Source organism: Neopsephotus bourkii, unplaced genomic scaffold (assembly GCF_033783945.1).
Source record: "Neopsephotus bourkii isolate Nb327-2 ecotype Australia unplaced genomic scaffold, CSIRO-AGI_Nbou_v1 NB_1637, whole genome shotgun sequence".
Taxonomy (NCBI): domain Eukaryota; kingdom Metazoa; phylum Chordata; class Aves; order Psittaciformes; family Psittacidae; genus Neopsephotus; species Neopsephotus bourkii.
This window is the reverse complement of record NW_026902112.1, coordinates 4,415,755-4,436,497: the sequence shown is the minus strand read 5'-3', so window position 1 is coordinate 4,436,497 and position 20,743 is coordinate 4,415,755. Positions and strand designations below refer to the sequence as shown.

The window sequence follows — 20,743 nt, the reverse complement described above, 5'->3', positions numbered from 1 at the left end:
ATATTTCAGAAAGCCAAGAGCTTCAGCAGTATTTTCAAAAGTGACCAATTCAACAAGGCTCTGATTATTTTCATTATTATTTTTTTATTTTATGCACCTGGTATTGTTACTGAGTACATATTAGCATTTTTAATTACAATGAATTTTGTAACTCTAATTACTCTATTAATAAACTGAACAGTACTGTGGATACAGAAGAGAATTACTCTAGCAGTCATTGTTAATGATGTTTATCCACTTAAGTGCATGGTATTGTCTGTGTGACACCATCTGAAAATGCCAGCGCTCTGTGAAACTGGGGGAACATCTGTTTCTACTTTCCCAATTTTCACTAGAATATTAGAATTTTGGTGAAGACCTAAAACATTTCAGAGCTTGGCTTAGATAAATGAGACTCCACTGCTGATGAGTACAAGATAGAATGTATCATAGAAAGATAGAATATTAAAGAAGCAAGTTACAGAAGGCAGCACAGACAAAATAACATGTTGTAAAACATGGTATTTTGTTATATGTTATTTGGTATATGTTAGGAGCATGACCAGCAGGTCGAAGGAGGCGATCCTGCCCCTTTATTCTGCTCTCATGAGACCTCACTTGGAGTATTGTGTACAGTTCTGGTGTCCTCAACATAAACAGGACATGGATCTCTTGGAACAAGTCCAGAGGAGGGCCACAAGGATGATCAGGGGACTGGAGCACCTCCCGTATGAAGATGGCTGAGAAAGTTGGGGCTGATCAGCCTGGAGGAGAGAAGGCTGCGTGGAGACCTCATAGCAGCCTTCCAGTATCTGAAGGGGGCATATAGGGGTGCTGGGGGTGGACTCTTCATTAGGGGCTGTAGTGGTAGGACAAGGGGTAATGGGTTAAAACTTAAACAGGGGAAGTTTAGATTGGATATAAGGAGGAAATTCTTTCCTGTTAGGGTGGTGAGGCACTGGAATAGGTTGCCCAGGGAGGTTGTGAATGCTCCATCCCTGGCAGTGTTCAAGGCCAAGTTGGACGAGGCCTTGGGAGATATGGTTTAGAGCGAGGTGTCCCTGGGCATGGCAAGGGGGGTTGGAACTTGATGATCTTAATGTCCTTTCCAACCCTAACTATTCTATGATTCTATGAAAACCAACCCCAGTTTGCCAGTTATTGATCAAACCATTAATTTAAATACTTTTCTAATAAATTGTAGCTAGTTGCTTGTGCTTAAGATATGTACCTACATCAACCAATCAAAAATGGCAGCAATTAAAATGTCCTCCACTTTTGTGTTCATTACATTGTAATTATGAATAAATAATAAACATGAGGTTCTCAGATTTCTGAAGTCCATTTTGTCAAGGGCAACAAGAAAAGCTTCTACAGGAGAACTGGTGATAAAAGGGACACTAGGGAATATGTGAGCCCCCTCTGGAAGGAAACAGGAGACTTGGTTACCCAGGACATGGAGAAGGCTGAGGTGTTCAACAACTTTTTGCTTTGGATTTCACTGGCAACAGCTCCAGTCACATGCCCAAGTCATGGAAAGCAAAGGGCAGGGACTGGGAGAATGAAGAAATGCCTGCTGATGGAGAAGATAAGGTTCAAGAACATCTAAGGAACCAGAAGGTGTTTAAGAGCTGATGAGATGCAACTGCAGGTCCAGAGGGAAGAGGCAGATGACATAGCCAAGGCACTATCCATAATATTTGAGAAGTTATGGCAATCTAGTGAAGTTCCCACTTACTGGAAAAGGGGAAACATAATGCCCATTTTTAAAAAGGAAAAAAAGGAAGACCTAGGAACTACAGGCCAGTCAGTCTCATCTTGATGTCCAGCAAGATCGAGGAGCAGATTCTCCTGGAAATAAGGCACATAGACAATAAGGAGGTGATTTATGACAGCCAACAAGGCTTCACTAAGGGAAAATTGTTACTGACAAATTTGGTGCCCTTCTATAATGGGGTTACAGCTTTGGTGGATAAGAGTGACTGCTATCGTCTACCTGGACCTGTGCAGTGTTTGACTTCCTTGTTTTTAAACTGGAGAGACAGATGGACCACTTGGTGGATAAAGAATTGGCTGCATGCTTACAATCAAAGAGCTGTGGTCAACAGCTCAATGTCTAATTAGAGACTGGTAGCGAATATTGTCTCTCAAGTGTTGGTATTGGGACTGGTGACACGGACAATGGGATTGAGTGCACCCTCAGAAAGTTTGCTGACACCAAGCTGTGTGGTGCAGTCAACCATTCTTTGATTCCATGGTTTCATTTCAATATCCTCACTTTCTACCACCTGTTTGTAATTTTGGGTCAATATGTTGTTTTGATATCTGCATTTTTCAAAAAGGTTGACACCCAGCACTGTACTTTGTTAATAACCACTTCAAAAACATTGTCTTACTTTTTACCTTGATTTTATCATAAAGACACAGCAGGTAATTCTGCTTTCATAACATCTGGGAAATGAAAATAGAAAGTATAACTTACTTTCTTAATTAGATACTGCAAAACTTTCAAAAACAATGATATGCAGTTCTCCTCAGTGTGAAAATAATGTGAAATTGCCTTAATGGAGAAGAGGAACCTGCATTAAATTTCATTTTCATTTCTATTTTTCATCATACAAAATCCCTAAGTTTTAGATGAAAGTCATATTAAATCCAGGCACATATTGAAGTGATGACTTTATGAAGAATTGAATTCATAATCTATCTCTGGAGTTCTTAACTGTTCTTTCTCCAGCAATTCATATTCATTGGAAACTTGTCTAACATTTTAAACCCTCAAATATTATAATTTAATTATAAAGTCTTTCAGATAACTGTCACTCTGCCTGTTCCTCCACCACATACAAACAAGTTATACATAGCTGACAACAAGCATCGTGCGAGAAAGTTAATATTTGATTTACAAAATTGCTTGTGACTGAAGATGGAAATGGAGGCTTAAAATGACTAGGAAGGGTACATCCCAGAAGTTAAGGAGCTAAATGCCTTTAAAAAAATCAGTCCAGCTCCTAGCTCTTGCCTTGTAATAAAACTGCAATGTTACATCATTGGTATTTATAGAAAAGTCATTTTCCTTATAGTTATAAGACTTATATGTCATGGACACACTTCTACTCTCCATCCAAGACCTCAGTCAACCAGTGAGACTAATGAAGCCTGAATAAAGCAATAGGGAAATATTGATGGGAGGCTGCTTTCAAGCTAAGCAAAGTCATTAGACTGTATCCTACTAACATAAATAACCTGTGAAATTGGACTAGTTTTCAAAGGAAAAATAACATAAAACCCCTCTGAAACATTTTGTTTAGATTATTTCTGGTAGATTTAGAGGACCTGATAGTATCTTGTGAAAGAAAGATCTTCTCTGCAGTTTTTTGAGATGGCAGGTGAAATCAGTCCAGATCTGTGTGGTGCTTATATTTGTCCTTCGGAGAGGTGTTTGTTCTTGTTCTCGCTGTAGCAGGCTCTTCATCATTCCTGAAAAGAAAATTCCTTACCTGGTGTTCAGAACTCAAAAAGCAAAGCTGCACTGCCACTGCTGGGCTAAACTATTGGAAAGGGCTAAACTCAAATCAGAAAGGAATCCTCCAGGTTTTAGGCCCTAAATCGTCAAATAGAGAAAAGTATTTTACTTTAGCATTACATTTATGTAGTCTCAGTGGTTACCTACTGTTAGAAACTACTAAAGACACAATGCATTAGTCTCTTTAGCTGTCTTGCGTACATCCTTCTCCAATATGGTATTTAGCAGGCAGACCCCTTTCTCTGCAGGTATCATCTAAAATTCCACCAAGAGAAGGTCCTATTATATGGAAATAAAGCTCCTTCTTGATGTCTGCTCTAAGCCTTATGAATATTTCCTTGGGAGTCCAGTGTCCTGGCAGAGAAAACAGAGATGAAAGCTATAAGAAAGAGCAACTAAGAGAGTTGGTGGAGAACAACTGCTGTTTGCCTGTAGTCTTGCAAGGAATACTTAAGCAAGAGGGTTCTATCTGGCAGCATGCCCAATCCACTGGGCTTCCGAAGATGCTTCCCATCAGGGAGGCATGAAGACAGGCACCTTCAGTTTTAGTTATGTTTTTGGTCAGATTAGAGGGAAGCAAGAAGAAAAACCTTTTCTTCATTAAATGATGTAATGAGAAGAGTCCTCTAAGAGAACACCCTAGCAGATAATTCGTCCCAGTGAGTTCTGCCACTGGCGTACTGAACACCCACTTTGCATCTAATCTTTCCCATAGGGGATTCTGCAAGGTCAATTAAAGCTCATTTTGAAAAGTAAAACTGTTTGGATATTATTTCATTCAACTTCCACAAAGGATTTAATCTCACCACCCTACAGAACCTTTCACCCAGGTGAGAAGAGGATGGTTTTATTTTCTATGTATGAACACATTCTATTTTTCCAGTGTGGGTATGAGGGCTGTAGAAGGAAAAGACACCCCTTAGTATTCAGAACAGTCTGCTATTGACATATTTAATCCCTCCTTCCTGTTATCTGTGGAAAAACTGTAATCCTGTCTTAATCTCTTTTTCCATTAGAAAACTCTTCTGTTTGACCATTTCTTTCCCTTCTACTTGCAGAAGATTTTAGTCTCACTTTCCTCTGCAACAATCTCTATTTCCCACAGCTTTAAGAAGCTCTCTGCAGATTGATGAACTCTGTTCTGTTTATTAAAACAAAAATAAAATCGTCTTACAAATTGCATGGGTTTTATCAAGCTCTTACAGATCTAGAGTTCAGTCAATCATCAGTACTTTGCAACGTCTAACATAAGAGCAGATTGGACTAGGATTGGAAAGGACAGTTTAAGAGGTTAAACACTATAAAGTCTTTCTTTTATACATATATGGGTACTAAGAATATGAAAATTCCTCTAAATTGGTAAGAGGATAAAGTTCAGATCTGGTTTAAAAATAGAGTAATCTGAATTTTAGAGATCATTTGACCTTCCTTTTTAGTTGTAAAAGAAGTTTAAAATGCTTCACAAATAAAAATTACAATCACAATAATTAAGGTTTTATTTTTAAAGGGCAAAAATAAATCACAATTCTATGTAAACCCTTGGTTAGATACTTCATTATAGTCAGCTTTTTTTTCCTTATAGGAAACAATCTGTTAAATGTGAAATGCTCAGAAAAGTTTCACATTTATCTAGACTTTCTTTTATCTTGTGCCTTTCTTCAAAGAACCAAGATCCCAATAGAAATTTGTTCTTGTCATTGCTCCTCTGGTATTTAGAGGATCAAACTCAAAGCATAACATAGTGGTCAATCAAAAAAGCAAAGGAATTTGCAAACTTCCTATTGTTTTTCATAATCAATATCCATATCATGATTGACCTGTTTCCTATGTCCATTAACAGACTTTTCTTCCTTACTAGGGTGGGGAGAAGCAGTATTTACATGCACATATGTTTTTATAGGAACCAGGAACGCGTTACAAGATGGGCATGTACACTTCCTGAACCTTCTTGTCTCAAAACACCCCATCTGCTTAACCCACTTGCAGTAGAAAGCACAACAGTTTGCATGTCAGATTTTAGATGCTGTTCCTTCACATTTGCTGCTGTTGTTTGTTTATCACCAGAGCATAACTCCACATTTTGCTTTTAAGTAGAAACCTAATGTAAAATCAAGATACAAATAATCCTCTGCCTTTACTCCCATTCCTTGCAAATTTGGAGTAGTCACATGGACTCAAACAGAATAATGAGATTTAGAGCCAGTGCTGGAGAGATAGGAATCAGACTCTGAACTGCAATTACAGAGAGGAAATATAATGCCAGATAGTGTCAGGACTTCAGGGACGGGAGCTTTCCCTGGAAGAAATTGGTGAGAAAGAAACTTCCCCTCCCTAGGAGCTGGCTTTTGGAGCTAGTGATAAAACCTCCTTCTGAAAATCTGTGGTTTCTTACCAGGTTGCTCAAAAGCTCTGCTGGTCAATAGCTGATCAGGTTTTGGTGTCTCCTGTGTTCTCAGCTCTTTACTAAAGAGAGAGATGTCTAATAAAAAAAAAAAAGCTATTATCACAGGTGTCACTAACTTGCTGATGTCCCAGGGAAGTGGACAAAGGTGAAATGAGTAATGGGAATGAAACAGTTACGGACCCCTACAGTGATGAGACACTTCTGCTAGCTGGTCTGCAGTACAGTCATCCCTGCTTAAACGAACCCCAGGCTCCAAAGTCACCAGGCTAGTGCCTTTCCTGAGTTCTGAATATACTTACTCATATGAAGGTAATTATTTTTTCTTGTCTGGGACCAGAACTTTTAGGCTACTAAGGAAAGTTATTATAAACTATCCTGAAATGCCTGTAGAACTCTGAAAATGTCCTTACAAGCTTCACAAATAACAGAGTGGCTCTGTGGTCCAGATAATGGTTTTAAATTATCTGACCAGGAGCAGTACCCATTCTAAGCTAGCCAGGGTCAAGTCATTGGTGTCATTGCTGAGACAATTTAAGATAAAATATTTAGATTACTGTTCATGAATGTCTTTCACACCATCAGTATTTAAGTACCTACCTCCACCATATTAAAAAGGAATTGATTTTTATAAAGTGACCATTACTTCCACCTAGAGAAACTTCCCAGGGAAAGTTTTATCCAGCATTTCTTACTTGCAGACACATGCTCCCTTCTCAGTCCCATGCAAGTTAGTGATGCTCACGTGGCCTTAGGTGAGCTGATTCATTGTGCCTGTGCCATACAGTGAAAGATTCAGCTGCAGTTAGTTTCATGATTAATCATGTTACTTTAAAAATAATTTTATGGAAGAATACATTTTTTCACTTAAAAGGTACATGCAGCAGCAGTAAGAGGTACCATGCCAAAAAAAAAAAAAAAAATCAGCAGGGAGGGCTGTTCGTTCCACTACTTCCCAGCATGAAGCCAAAATGATACTGGGAAGGTATGAAAATACGAACTGGCAGCCCTGGAATCAGCCTTTTACATCTCAAGAAGCACAGGGCAAGGAGGCATTGAGACTGTGATATGCTTATATTGCCAACTGGCTGATAAGAGAGGCACCTTCTTTGTTGCCGGGCAATAGACTTAATCATCAAGCTTTGAGAAGGTTTTGTAAAGTGGCTTCAGGTACTTGAATCTTAAAACCATTCATCATCCAACCAAAGCAAAGGACCAGCAGTATCTTGCAGTCCTTTCCTTCGGCATGTGTTACATATATTGTCTCATGATGTTCTGGGCAAGAGTATTAAGGGAGCAGTTGAATAAAGTGTCTTTCCTACAAGAAGTCTGTGGATAAAGCTTCTTCTTTCTTGGATTACCACAAACTTTATAATGCTTTTCAGTGAACAACTAGACACCATTATAAAAAGTCATGCCTCTTATAAACACTGGGTTATTAATCTGGATCAGGATCTACCTGTGTTTCATAGCCAATAGCTAAACAAAAGGAGGCTCCAAAACCTCCTGTGTGATCTGGCCTTGTTACTCTTTGAGAACAGCAGATGCCTAAATGGAACACATAGCCAAGAATGAGATGAATGGAAATAGTAACTGCCTGAATTCAAATGAAAGAAATAGCTCAAAAATAGCTCATAAGTAAGCAGTAAAAGCAAACAGGCAACCATAGAACCCCACAAGTCTGAACATTTTAGATATTGCAGTTCCTTACATATTTTTTAATTACTTGCCATTTTCTCTATAACACACATGAATATGCGTAGCTCCATTTGTGGAGTTTTATACACTGTTGCTGCCCCCTGATTTCAGTATGGGGGACACAAGGTGTCAGTGCATGCAAACCACAGAGAAGTTGCTCAACAAAGAATGACTATAGTAGATGCATGAGCTAACAAGTGGGCATTAAAGAAAGTATCAGTGTTACGATTTTGGGACTTTAAACAAGCATATGTGACTCATGAAGTTAACTTGCTCTATCACTTCAGAATTTCACTATTCTTAAATGTTCCTGAAGGAGTAGATAGATTGTGTAGGAGTCAGTTCCATATTTAGACACCTCCTAAACAAGGTGCCTGAATGCTTTTTACACCTCTGAGCTCCTGCTACAGTCAGCTGACATCTAGTCAATACAAGCAACAGAGCTCAGAGAGACCTGAGGTGACACCAAAGTAATCATTTACATCTGGTCTGTTGAGTATGTCCAGATTAACTGGATAAGAATGAAACTTAGGCATGCCTACATTGTAGTCACCAAAATTCAGGTGTCTGAATCCAGACCTGAATTCTATCAACCTTTTGTTACATTTAGTGACTTCTACGAGTCTTATTTCTTTTAATTGGTTATTATTTCATTTAAAGGCCATTTTTTTATTTATTTGCTCTAAAGGCCATTTTTTTTTTTTATTTTCTCTAAACTCTGACTGCTCTACCTCAAAGACAAGGGTTGATTCATGTAATGAATGTTTTAATAGGAGAATAGATAAGCAGCTCTTTTGTAATATTCCTTTGTTGATGTCTTCTTCCTTCTATGTCTTTTCGCTTGAACATATATATCTCTGTTCCTTTTTAAACCACCTACCACTACTGATGTTCACCTTTGAATTGTTTCCACTTAGCCAATTGCTTAACTGCCACACTTTCAACAAAGCTGGATAATGTAGTTTCCTTTGTCCTGGAGTTCACAGCACTTCTTTATTTTGCCTTTCTCTGAAAAAGAGAAGACTTTATTTTATGTGTCTTTTCCTCCTTGTCTGAAAATACCTTCAGGAAAGACTGACTAGAAATGTGAGGACTCTTTAACTGTGCAACTAATAAGGTGTAGAAGACTATACAGTAATTTCCCATTATTTTTTTTTTTTGTGATGTGCTACTGCTCTTTTGCACATGACCTTCACACATTTGTGCTGTTCTTCTGTGCCTCAAGATCTAAATATGTGAAATAGGAATGATAATACTTAACTAGTTTAAAGGGGAGTTATATGTAAAAGGTCTTTATATGAAGGGGGCCGTGACCTGACACTCATTCTTGGATAACTGAAAACTTTTTTAACTGTTGGATTGAAGAAAAGTGATGAGAAAGGCTTGTGAAGAGGAAAGATGGACGTGATCCACACTGGAGTCCACCTTTGAGTGCCTAATTTTTGGAAGGGGCCTGGTTCAGCATCTCCACCACCCTACCTGTCTGGTGTGGTGTAAGAGCAGCTTGGAACAGCAAAGACAGATTATGCCCATAGAGGGAAGAATTTTCTGTCCTTCCAATGCCCCAGTACCATAGAATTGACTGGTGGCTGGAGTGTCTCACAAAAATACATATAGACACACACACTCACACTCATGAACATTTAGCTGTTACTTTTCTTGTACTGCTCCTCCATAGCATGACACATATAACACAGAATAGTGACATGAGCTGCATATGCACTTTCAATTGTGATCCTCACAAGGGCTCTTCACTTGCTACCATATTAATAGAGGAAGACCGCCATACAGGCACACTAATTAACCTCTGTTTTCATGGGTCATTTCCAAATCTGACGTGGAGCTAAGAACGTTTAACTTAATGAGTAGCATGAAGGTTAATATATCAAACGTGCTGGGCACATTTTTCCTGGCTTACTGAACATATGCCAAATGAACTATGTTTTATTTTAAATAAACATTCTAAAGCCATTGTTGGATTCCTTATTAACTGAATGCAAACAAGGAATGTCAGCTTTTCCCGTTGTGAAAAAAGTACACTATTTCAGCCGTATGTCTATGGACAAATGGCTTTTTTTTATGTTCCCTTCTCACAGATTTCATAAGAACCAGGATTTCTGTTCACTTTCTTTCTTTTATCATCTTTTCTTTTTGAATTTGTATTCCTATTTGTCTTCCTAAAAGGATAAGGTATGAAATAACATACATTTTTTTTACAGTGAAAAGATCTTGTGCTACTCTGAATATATCTTCACAGGAATCCATCTAATGCTTTAACTGTATTGCTCCCTTGAAGATTGATCTGATTTATTCAAAGCATGGATTTATTATATAGGAATATTGAGAAATGTATCTTAATAGTGAAGGAATCAGAGAATATACAACCCAAGTGTCATCTCTTATAGGAGGCTGAAGGACATACAATATTAAAATTATTTTCAGTTCCTGGAATATCAATCAGCAGCTCTTCCCAAACATGCCATTGTAAGATGTCCTGGGACATTTACTTGAGAGCTTAGCTACCTTAGGGCTAGACGTTCCTGTGAAAACCTGGGTTTACAGGAGCAAACAACCTCCTAAGGGACTGTTTTTCCTCTTACTATCACAAGAACCACATCCAGCGTTTGCACATCACAAGAGTTCAGGATACCAGAATTCCCAGGTGGGAATGGTAGAAGAAAGCCAAGACAATGCAGATGTCCTCAGATTAGTACCACTCTGTATGGGGAAATGGAAGGTCTGAGTTGGTCTTTTTACCAGTTTAAAGGATGAGCTCACTATGTGATAGCTGACTGCCTGCTCTGCATCAGCTATCACTACCTCTCATCATTTTTCCCTCTTCTTCTTGAACGCAGCCCCTGATTTAGTAAAGGATTGTAGAAGAGGTGGATTAAAGATTAGTAGATCTCTCGTCTTCAATGGTAGCTTGTTATGCAGGCAGGAGCAAGCCCAGGAAAAAGCTGCCATCTCAGAATGTAGCAGTACAAACCTCCACTCCAGCAGAAGCTATTATTACAGAGCATGTGTTTTGCCTTCTTAAGTAAACCTACAGTTCACCTCAGCTGGGGCTGCCACCTAGACAAATGAAAGTGTTTATCCATAATGTGTTTTCTTTGTAGCTGAGGATTGTTTACTAACTATTGACTTAGACTGCCCAGAGGGAATTCTTCATGATTTTCACCTAAAAGCTGTGAATTAGAAGCAATATTGCCTCCTAGAAATGCTGGGGAAGGATGCCTTCAGTTTTACAGGTGTTTTATCTATGGCTATATTTGCCATGGTATCTAATTGTGCAGGCGTAAACCCCAGCATTTTCATTATTGTTTTGCCTTTCTCTCTCATTCTGCCATCACTTTTTTCTCTGTCTTGTTCTTTCTAAACAACTTTTTCCCCTCAAGAAGGGACATGCACCACAGCCTGCATAATGTTAGTTTATATTATATCCTCCTAATACCAAGTTGCCTCACAACAACCTCAGTGTCAGGTTTTCTGCCAGAAAACAGAAAATCTATGTAACATAGACTCCTAGAATCCGCTAGGCTGGAGAAATGTTTAATCTTCCACAAGAAAACTGACTGTATAGGGAGAAACTGAAGTCAGGACTCCTGAGTGCTACATACTTTGGTACTTGTGAAAGGTGGCTTACTCTTCATCCCTGAATATCATCTCACTGGAGTGTACCATAACAACCATGGATGCAAGCAACTGCAGCCAGACAGCTAAGCAGTGCTGAGCTAAATGCCAAATTACCATTATAGTGATAGGAGAACCTAAAATCTCAGAAACAGAATCCTTCCCTTTTTGTAAGATTTAGGATTTCAGTGACAAGAAGCATTGTATTGCCTGTGGAGTGTATTTTCAGTAGCATTTACTCTATGGTATTTGGTAGGGACAGTGGTCTCCTTACAGCTGCTAGAAGAATTAACCATTTTCTTCTAAACCAACCTAAAATTGCCTTTTGTACTCATATTTCTCCTGAGTGTCACCTTTAGAAGATGAAAACTCTTCTGAGGTCTGAGAGATGAGGTACAAATAGAAGAGAAGACTGTTCCTAATGTAAAGTTTAAGTAAGAAATATGCATAATAAATTCAAATGCTTTATAAGTTAAGGTCTTCAGCCCAAGTTAAGGCAATAACAATAGTAATAATAAAAAATAGCATTGCCATAAAGTGCTGTCAAGGATGACTTTTTTCATCTAGAAGAGGTCACAAAGCAAGGCCAGGCTGGAATAGCTGACCAAAAAACCTGAGAAATTAATGTTAAGTTTTGGATCAAGGCTGTCTTGAAATGTTCATAAGCAAAACACACCCATGTACCTAGTTTGTGATAACTTAGCTTCACACTAGTAATTTAAAATATGGGCTCTGTCTTGTATGAGGACTTCTCTGGAAAAGAGCTTATGTCCTATTTTGCAGCTTCTTCCTGCTTAAGAATTTCTTGACAATAGTGGTAATGAAGCATTTGTTTCTTTCCAGTTCAAAAGCATAAGTCTTAGCCCTAAAGAGCTGCAATCCATTAGAATTTCTGAACATCTTAAAACATGCACAGATATTTCCGAGACTCATTTTCTTATCAAGTATTTATATGGCATTATTTTTAATTGCTTATTTTATTTCATATTCATATTTTCAGTAACGAGGGTTTGAAACCCTTGGATATTTTCCTTTCTGAAACTGATTTCTCGATATCTTTTTGCTTCCACTTCACATCTGGGTTCAACACTGATCTCGATTTCCAAACATGCAAAAGACTTTTTGTAAAGTTTGATGAATGGAGTGGAGTAGGATGGAGACGGGATTTATGGAAATACCTGTCTTTCCTAAGTATGAAAGGGAAGATTTGGTTTGAAAACTACTTCTACCCCTCAGTATGGCTTGGTACTTTGTAAGTGCTTTCTCCACAGCAGTATCAGTAAACTGCTTTGAAAGTACAAGAAGAGATTCACACTGCACCATGTTTCCTCTGCAAGCATTGTCTGAGGGGGACTTTCTTCACTGGTTTCTTCCACTTCTTTAAAGTTTCCATATGTGCCTGATTTGGAAGTTCATACCTGGCTTTCTCTACACCTGTCCTATTCCCCAAAATGTCATGTGAAATTTGCTGATGAAACTTACAGAACTGGCATTCTCTTCTTTAGCTCAGTAAGATTTCATCATTTACAATCCTGTAAAGCAAAGAATAGTTAATAATTTGGAGCCAGTTCAGTGAAAACTGATGGCTTTCTTTCAGTGTGATTTGGAGTGATATATTCCAATACTGCACAAATCTGGTTAATCTAAAAAAGAAGAACTGAGAGCAAGAGGACACAGTAACTGTATGTCAGTACATAAAAAAATTTACAGAGAAGGCAATCAATGATTATCTAAACCTACTTTAAAAGGATCATAACCAAGCTTAATTTGCAGAGAAACAAATTTAGGTGGGGTGCTTGCAAAATCTGTCAAAGCTGTCAAACTGATGAGCAACTAAACTAGGGACATTGTAAAACTTGTCAGGAGATGATCTAGGGCTTTCACGGAAGAGCTCAATAATTTTTTGATTAGGCCCTAATTAAATGTTAGTTGTTATGACAGGGACTGGAAAACAGCACTTTTGTGTATGTTCACATATATATATATGTATACTTTAACACTATATGTATGTGTACACTAATATACACTGATGTACTGTATATATGCACTGGTGATTAATGTACACTGATACTTTATTAAAACATATTAATAATATACATTATACATTATTAATAAACATGCACATGTATATAATTATATCTTACTTCAACTTGTCCCAAAACTTACTCTTTCTGAGTGTTCCTGAGACAAGACAAACTCATTAGAAATGCTAAATATATTCTCCAGTCTTCCTAGTAGAAAGGGCCAGTTTGATTGTATTTACTTAAATTCATTTGTATCCTTTCAATACATAAATCAGCCAAGAGACATGATAGCCCTGAGTACCAGATGCATAATCTGCAAATGCCAGTTCAGGGAGCTCATGCACATTCCTCCGGTAAGCAGAACACATGACTGGGCATATGGCATGTGAGTAGAAGTTCATAACACTGTAACACATCTACGTGTGTGGAAAGGGTTAAGGAACTCAAATTACAATTATAACTAAAGAATTGATTTTCATGATTGTGGTCTAGCACAAGAGACCTGTGTGTGTGATCACACAGTACACTTACATTGCTAGTTCTCTGTGTGATACGGCAGCTCCTTGGCTGATCATCAATATAGATGAGGTAACAGACTCTTTGGACACAACTGACTAATGTGAAACCACCCTGAAAGCAGGAGATTGTCTGAACTGTTACAATTAAACATTGATGGAACTCTTTCTTACAGACTGGGAAACTTAAGACAGTTCTATAAATTTCCTAATGCAACTCCTGCTTTGTTTCATCCCATTTATATGTGTGTGTTAATTAATATTCTGGTGGAGTGTCCCATCAGGACTTTTTCTAGGTGATTCCTGCTGCTGAAGTGATTAAATTCTGTATAAATAAGACATTTATAAATGCCAAATAGAAGCTGTCTTTGCAGAATTGGCCTATGAAACTAGTCTTTTGCAGATTAGATATTGAAAGAAATATTTAATATGTGGTTCAAATATATTCATCACCAGTAGTGGTGAATTACAAAGGGCCAAGGTTGTCACACAGAATTTGGACCACCCACGTTATAAGAACTGAGCAAAACAGTCATGTGAAGAAGCTGAACAGACTGCTACGAGGACCATTACAATGGAGACTACTACAAAAGGCAGTAACCAGCTCCCCATTTTGGGAGGTTTGAGACCTTACACAATATCATTCTATGCAGATATCGCAATAAATTAGTTTCTTGTTTATCCACAGGCACTCTGCCATGAATGGCCATGCAGTGAATGAGTGAAAGCCTATCTGATCCTTTAGGGCCAAAAAGATGGCATGGGTCAGGCTGTCATCTGCAGAATAACATGTTCTCCCCACTCCCATGTGCTTCTGATTGTAGGAGAAGGTTATATATTCCATGAACTGTTTTGGTGGCTGCTGTTATACAGCCTTTACTGTATCTTGTGAACAGATATGAATCTGTTACAGGTCAGGGAGGTTGTATAAGGCCTTTGGGAAAAGAATGGTCAGCTCTGGGTCAGCTCAGCCCACAGTCTGTCTTGGGGGATCTTCAAAAATGAGGTGAAATGGGCCACAGGCCAAATGAGTCATCCTGGAAAACTGCTTCCCCAACACATACAAATGCTTATTTCTGAGGTTACATACAGAGTTTTCAAAGTACTTTGAAACCCAGTCCTATTGTCAAAATGAAGTCAGGACTTAAATGCCACAGGCTGTTGAGAAGACTCTGAGATTCCCAAGTCACTTGGGAATAAACCAATAAAACTTGGCTCCTATTTATTATCATAATACTATTAACATATGAACTAGTCTATGTAAATCTTTCCCGTAAAACATTTCTTAGGTTTACATTAGTTTGTATTACCCCTGTCTTGAATCTCTGACAATACAATTAAGCTTTGTCTAAATGCTGTCCTTTTCATTAAGTGGAGTCAGGTTCCTTTGCATATTTTTTGCTTTATTATTAATTATATAGTTCATGAATGCTAAACACACAGTCTGTAAATTCTGATAAATAATCAACAATACAAATCTGATCCTCCTTGCTACAGAGGGCTTTCAAACTCCTCTGTCCTATATCTGTTTACCAAGCTACTGTTGCCTGAAATGCCACGAATGATACCCTCATAAGCGATGTTTAGGGAGAAGCTAGTAATGGAGGAAATAAGCAAGATGGATCTTTAAATAATTAGGAAGTAAAATTAGAACATCAGAGGAAAGAATGTTTAGGAAGGGGAGGAAAATGTCCATATTCTAGACTCAGGTTGGTAATGTGAGTTATCACAACTGGCCTGAGATAGAATTTTTAGAGAGGAGGGTCACATCTTAAATGCCAGATACTCGTCTCTTTACACAGGGCAAGAGTTCAATCAGTGTTCTGTGAAGTATGAATTCAGACTGATACTGAAACTTTGGGTTCCTCTTTCTTTTAGGAACGGCTAGTACTCTCTGTCTTACCACGCTTTGTAGTCCTGGAAATGATAAATGATATGACCAACGTAGAAGATGAACATTTGCAACACCAATTTCATAAGATCTACATTCATCGTTATGAGAATGTCAGGTAGGTAGAGGAGCCTCTCTTTAATGTTTAAGGTGTTAAATACTCTTAAATGTCTCTTGTTTGAAAGTTTCCCTATTTTTGCTTTGTTCATTCATAAATTAGGAAAATATTAAAGTGTAACCTTTAATCCCAAAGCAGATAAGCAGTTAGGTGCCCTCTTTTACTCATCAGGATAGCTAAATGTTTTTGTCATTACAAGAACCGTTTGAATTTAACACTAGACCTTCTCCATTTATATATTTTTTGAATTAAGTCTTCAGGATTGCACAGAAAGGGGAACCCTGCTTACACATGGACATATATTCTGCCTTGTGGTTGACCCCACATGCTGAGAAATTAGATGGAGACTTGTAAGAGGCTTCAGAGTTGTAGACTTATCATGTGGCTCCTCTGTTTAGTAGCCACTTTCCTTCATTCTTATTACCATTTTCCTAAATTTATTTCCCTTTTTTACTCTCCTCCTAAATTTTATATTTCCCAAAATTAGTTAACAGGAAGGTGATAGCTATTCTATGAGGACTCAAGGTAATAAGTCTTAATTACACATTTAGAATCATAGAATGGTTAGGGTTGGAAGGGAGATCATCCAGTTCCAAGCCCCCTGCCATGGGCAGGGACATTTCACCCTAGACCATGTCGCCCAAATCTCTGTCCAATTTGGCCTTGAACACTTCCAGGGATGGAGCATTTATCACTTCTTTGGGCAACCTGTTCCAGTGCCTCAGCACCCTCATGGTAAAGAACTTCCTTATATCTAACCTGAACTTCTCCAGTTTAATTTAAACCCATTACCCCTTATTCTGTTGCTACAGTCCCTGATGAAGAGTCCCAACAAACTTTACACCAGATGATCAGCTTCTATTCTCTGATGTTACAGAATCTCTGATTTTACTGTGGTTCAGACCACCAGAATATTTCGCCAACCCAATAACATTTTCCATAAGTTTTTTCCCTAACCACAAGGGCAACTGACTGAGTAGCCATCAGTGAAAGAACTGAAAAGTAAGCAGCCTTGGATGTGATGGGAGATGGTTTGCTAGAAAAGTGTGTACTTAACCTTTTGATGAAACCCAAATATAGCTTTGTCTGGATAACTTCAACACACATAATTTGAACTTCTGCAAAAGAGTAAATTGATTATCTGCTTCTTCTGTGGCCTTGCAGTAGCTCAGACATGTAATTTTATTAAATCTGGCGGAAAGTTTCAAGGACCCTTACAAATGGCTTGAACTGAACTAAATTAAAATGTCTTCCATTACCCTTTTCAATTCTCAGAGTAAGTGTTGCTGTAGAAAAACCAGAATACAGAGAAGGTGGCCCTTCTTTTTCAATGGAAAAGAGTTGCAGTTAGGGGTGAAAAGCCAAAACATAATTTGTCTTTGAAAGAGCTTAAAAATGAAGATTCTGTGTGCTTTAGAGTACAGATGCTGGTTGTTTCCTATTCATGCTGCCAGGGACCAGAACTTTTCAAAACTTGGTTTCACGTCATTTTTTCCCAAACCAATGCTATATGAAACCCTAAAATTAATATCCAGCTACAGTTTTTTGTTGTTTTGATACTGAAAACTGTAGAAATTAGTTGTTTCATATCTTACTTTTAACACTTTAGTATACCACTATTATTCATTTGTTTTTGGGTAGTTTGGTACTTTACCTTTTAATTTTGTATTTTTCTTACTGGTAAAAATTTTACCCTGTTTGTGAGCCTGTTACTTAACCCTTACCCAAACCTTTACCAGCCTGCACATTTGAAAATGAGTTGAACTATAATTAGTTGTATTTTATTGTCTACCTGGTCATTACTATATTTAATATTGGTTACATTACTGATTCTTAAACACTGTCAAATCATGATGTTGCTCAACAAATGAAAGATCCTAGGCTACTCAGACAGTAGCTCCAGTTATTGGTTGACTCTGAAGTTCTAACGAGATTCATTTGGCTTATTTCCAGACAGTGCCAGCATGTGCCTTTTTGAACACTACTGCTGTTTAGAGGAGACAATACTTCATGTGTTCAGCTACTAAGTACTGAGCTATTACGTGCATTGGTCTGGATAAAAGCTTGAATACCGTAGACTCTAAATTCACTTCTGCTCATTGTAGAGATAGGTTACAGACAAAGCTACATGGCTAAAAAATTCACTGGCTGATGAAATGCAGGTTAAAGCTTTGCTTGTAACTAGTCTGTTGACTAAGATCCCATCTTCAGGCACTGAATTTGATGGACCTAAATTCAAAGTATGATCTACTGGGCTCCCTTTGAAATCAAAGGAAAGAACAAAGAATCATCCAAATAAAGATTTGCACCTTAAATAGAGGGTACTGTACTTCTAACTCATGTGCTTCTGTCCCTAAAATTAGATACAATAAAGTTGGCCTGAGCCTGGTGTATATCAAGACAGTCATGAATCTGTTGTCTTAGAATTTTTGTGTGGCACAGAGATAAGTAAAGCCTGAAAATCACACTAAAAACTGAAATCACTGAAGTCAAGCTTACTGTAAAAAACAGCTATATATAAACCCACCCCCAAAGAACACCATCAGATGCTAACAGATAGCTGGGTGCCAAGTCTATCTGTTTATACAGCTCTCTATGTTATGGGTGCGCTATGCCTCAGTCTTCTCACTGATAAATGGTGGCAACTGTGCTTATTAAGGCTTAACTATATCTTTAATGATTTGAAAATCCAAAATTTCATAGCACACATTTCTGGCAAAACCCTTTCTCACACATGCTAGCATTTATTTAGTCCCTTCTGTATTTATATTCAGTACTCCAGAATCTCCAAAAGCCTAGAACAAAGGTAACATGAGTTTGAAATGATCTTGTAAATTACTGGAAGGCAGCTGAGGACATTCAGTTACCAAATGAAATAGACTGCAGTATTAATATACCTTCTTTTTTTCAGCATTCTTTTCGCAGATGTTAAAGGTTTCACCAACCTCTCTACAACTCTGTCAGCCCAGGAGCTGGTTCGAATGCTGAATGAACTCTTTGCCAGATTTGATCGACTAGCACATGTGAGTTAAATACAGTTTATTTGCAAAAGGATATGAAATCAACTCTGTATTTGGGACCTCTAGGAAATACTCTAATCACTTCGAACAGAATTCATCCACACTTTCCCCACTGGGATTTTATACAGCCATTGAGTTTAGAAGACACTTCCACATTTATTGGAAGTGTTGAGTGCCAGTAGTGAGACAAAGCTCAGTCAGTCATCAGAACTTTGTGTTTCTGCAGTGCTCAACCAAGAATTAAAGTATAATGAAAGCAGATCACGTACAACAGTTTCTAAGGAAGTTTTATGTTTCTGGTCCTTGCTGGCAAATGCAATTTTTTAAGACTGTAGCTTTATATTGACTTTTCTTCTAAGAACTGAAGTTTGAAAGACCTACTCATTTAAAGGTCAATCAGCCACTGCACTCATTGCAATCATTAGTTACCAGCAGGTTTTACAATCTTTAAGTTGGATTCCACCTAGCTCACCAATGAAATAAACACAGTGGAAGAATTAATAACACTAGGCAAATTAATTGTTAATTAATTAGTACTGATTAGATTAAAAAAACCTAAACAAAACAAACCACAGAAATACATGCAGAACATGCTCAGTTTTGTTAGGCTTGCATTTTCTTTTCTTTTTTATGTTTCTTTGGTCATGGTTTAATTTCTTGTGACTATCTTTAGGTGCAACATCTAAGCTGGCGAATAAGGCTGTTAGTGTAGGGAATGAAGTGCATTTAATGCAGTTTACCTTATACTTTATCCAACCAAATGTAGACACCTGCTATGGGTAAATAGTAATTACATTATGAATATAATTGAGTATGCTCTTTATTTAATAAAGGGAGCCTAAAGTGACTTGCTTTAATGCACACATCTACATCCCTCACTGATTTTTATACACTTCTGGTTCAGGGGCATGGGGTGCACAGACGTCACTAAGACCCTTGGCACTATTTCAGCTTGCAAATTAAAGTCAAAGGCAAGACTTCTGTAATTATTCAAAGCTCTTTTGAGTCAGTTATTTTTATCCCAAATGGCAATGTGTTTTTCATGTACAGAGTGATGCCATAACCCATTGTCCAGACACTGACAAATTGGTAAATGCAATCTACAATATTTGTTTTGCAAAAAAAAAAAAAAACCAAACCAACTTATCAGCTCTGGTCAACAATAAAAACCAAGCAGGATGAAAGAAGTTACCTCAGTCTTGTCTTTTAGAAAGCTTATAGGAGTAACGTCTGCTTCTCTATGAAATGACAAGAATAACAGCCATAACTGAAGAAACATTTTAAACCAAATTAGTTGTATGTCGCAAAATTACTTTAGGAAGAATATGTACACAGTATGACTTATTGCCTTGCTTTACATTTCAGTTTTGCCTACCATTCTTGGGAGAACAGATTTCTCTTTCATGACCATTAGCCATATTTTCTAATCAATCCAGAAAATCCTCCCTTGCTTGCCACTTAGTCCTGGAGGCACTTCCCTGGTGGCTTTTAATATTTTATAGGAACTGAAAATTTTGTTGCTTTAAATGCCCAAAGATTTCTCCCTTATCTGTGGTTTGCCATACATCTCCTACTTAAAACTTCTAGAAATCTTTCTATTGCAGTCCTATGAGTCTATTATGAGTCCTAAATTCTTAAATCTTGAAGGGGACCACTGAATCTGCCTACATAGGAGTAGGGATCTCAAATACGTAGGTGACTATTTTAAAGAAACTGTAATATATACGCCTGTTTGCCTAACATAGCCAAGAATTTCTTACCCAGAAATTTGCAGGCTTTGAGATTAAAGAACTTCTCTGTCTAAAAAACTTGATCGTCAGGACAAACACCTCTCAAGTGAACGTCCCAGTTACTAAATGCAAGACTTTATGCTCCTTTTTTTTTCCTAGTCTGAATTGGCTTTTCATTAATTAGACTTATCCAGTTGTCTAGATCAGT

At 37.8% G+C, this 20,743-nt stretch overlaps 1 protein-coding gene across 2 annotated transcripts in view; it reads left to right on the top strand.

Moving 5' to 3' along the window:
- Positions 1-20,743, top strand: part of ADCY8 (adenylate cyclase 8) — a 122,476-nt gene that overhangs the window by 35,114 nt on the left and 66,619 nt on the right. For both annotated transcript variants that reach the window (XM_061374091.1, XM_061374090.1), the window contains exons 3-4: positions 15,655-15,785; positions 18,697-18,808. In XM_061374091.1, coding sequence (XP_061230075.1) covers positions 15,655-15,785; positions 18,697-18,808 — 243 coding nt within the window. The remainder of the gene's footprint in view (positions 1-15,654; positions 15,786-18,696; positions 18,809-20,743) is intronic.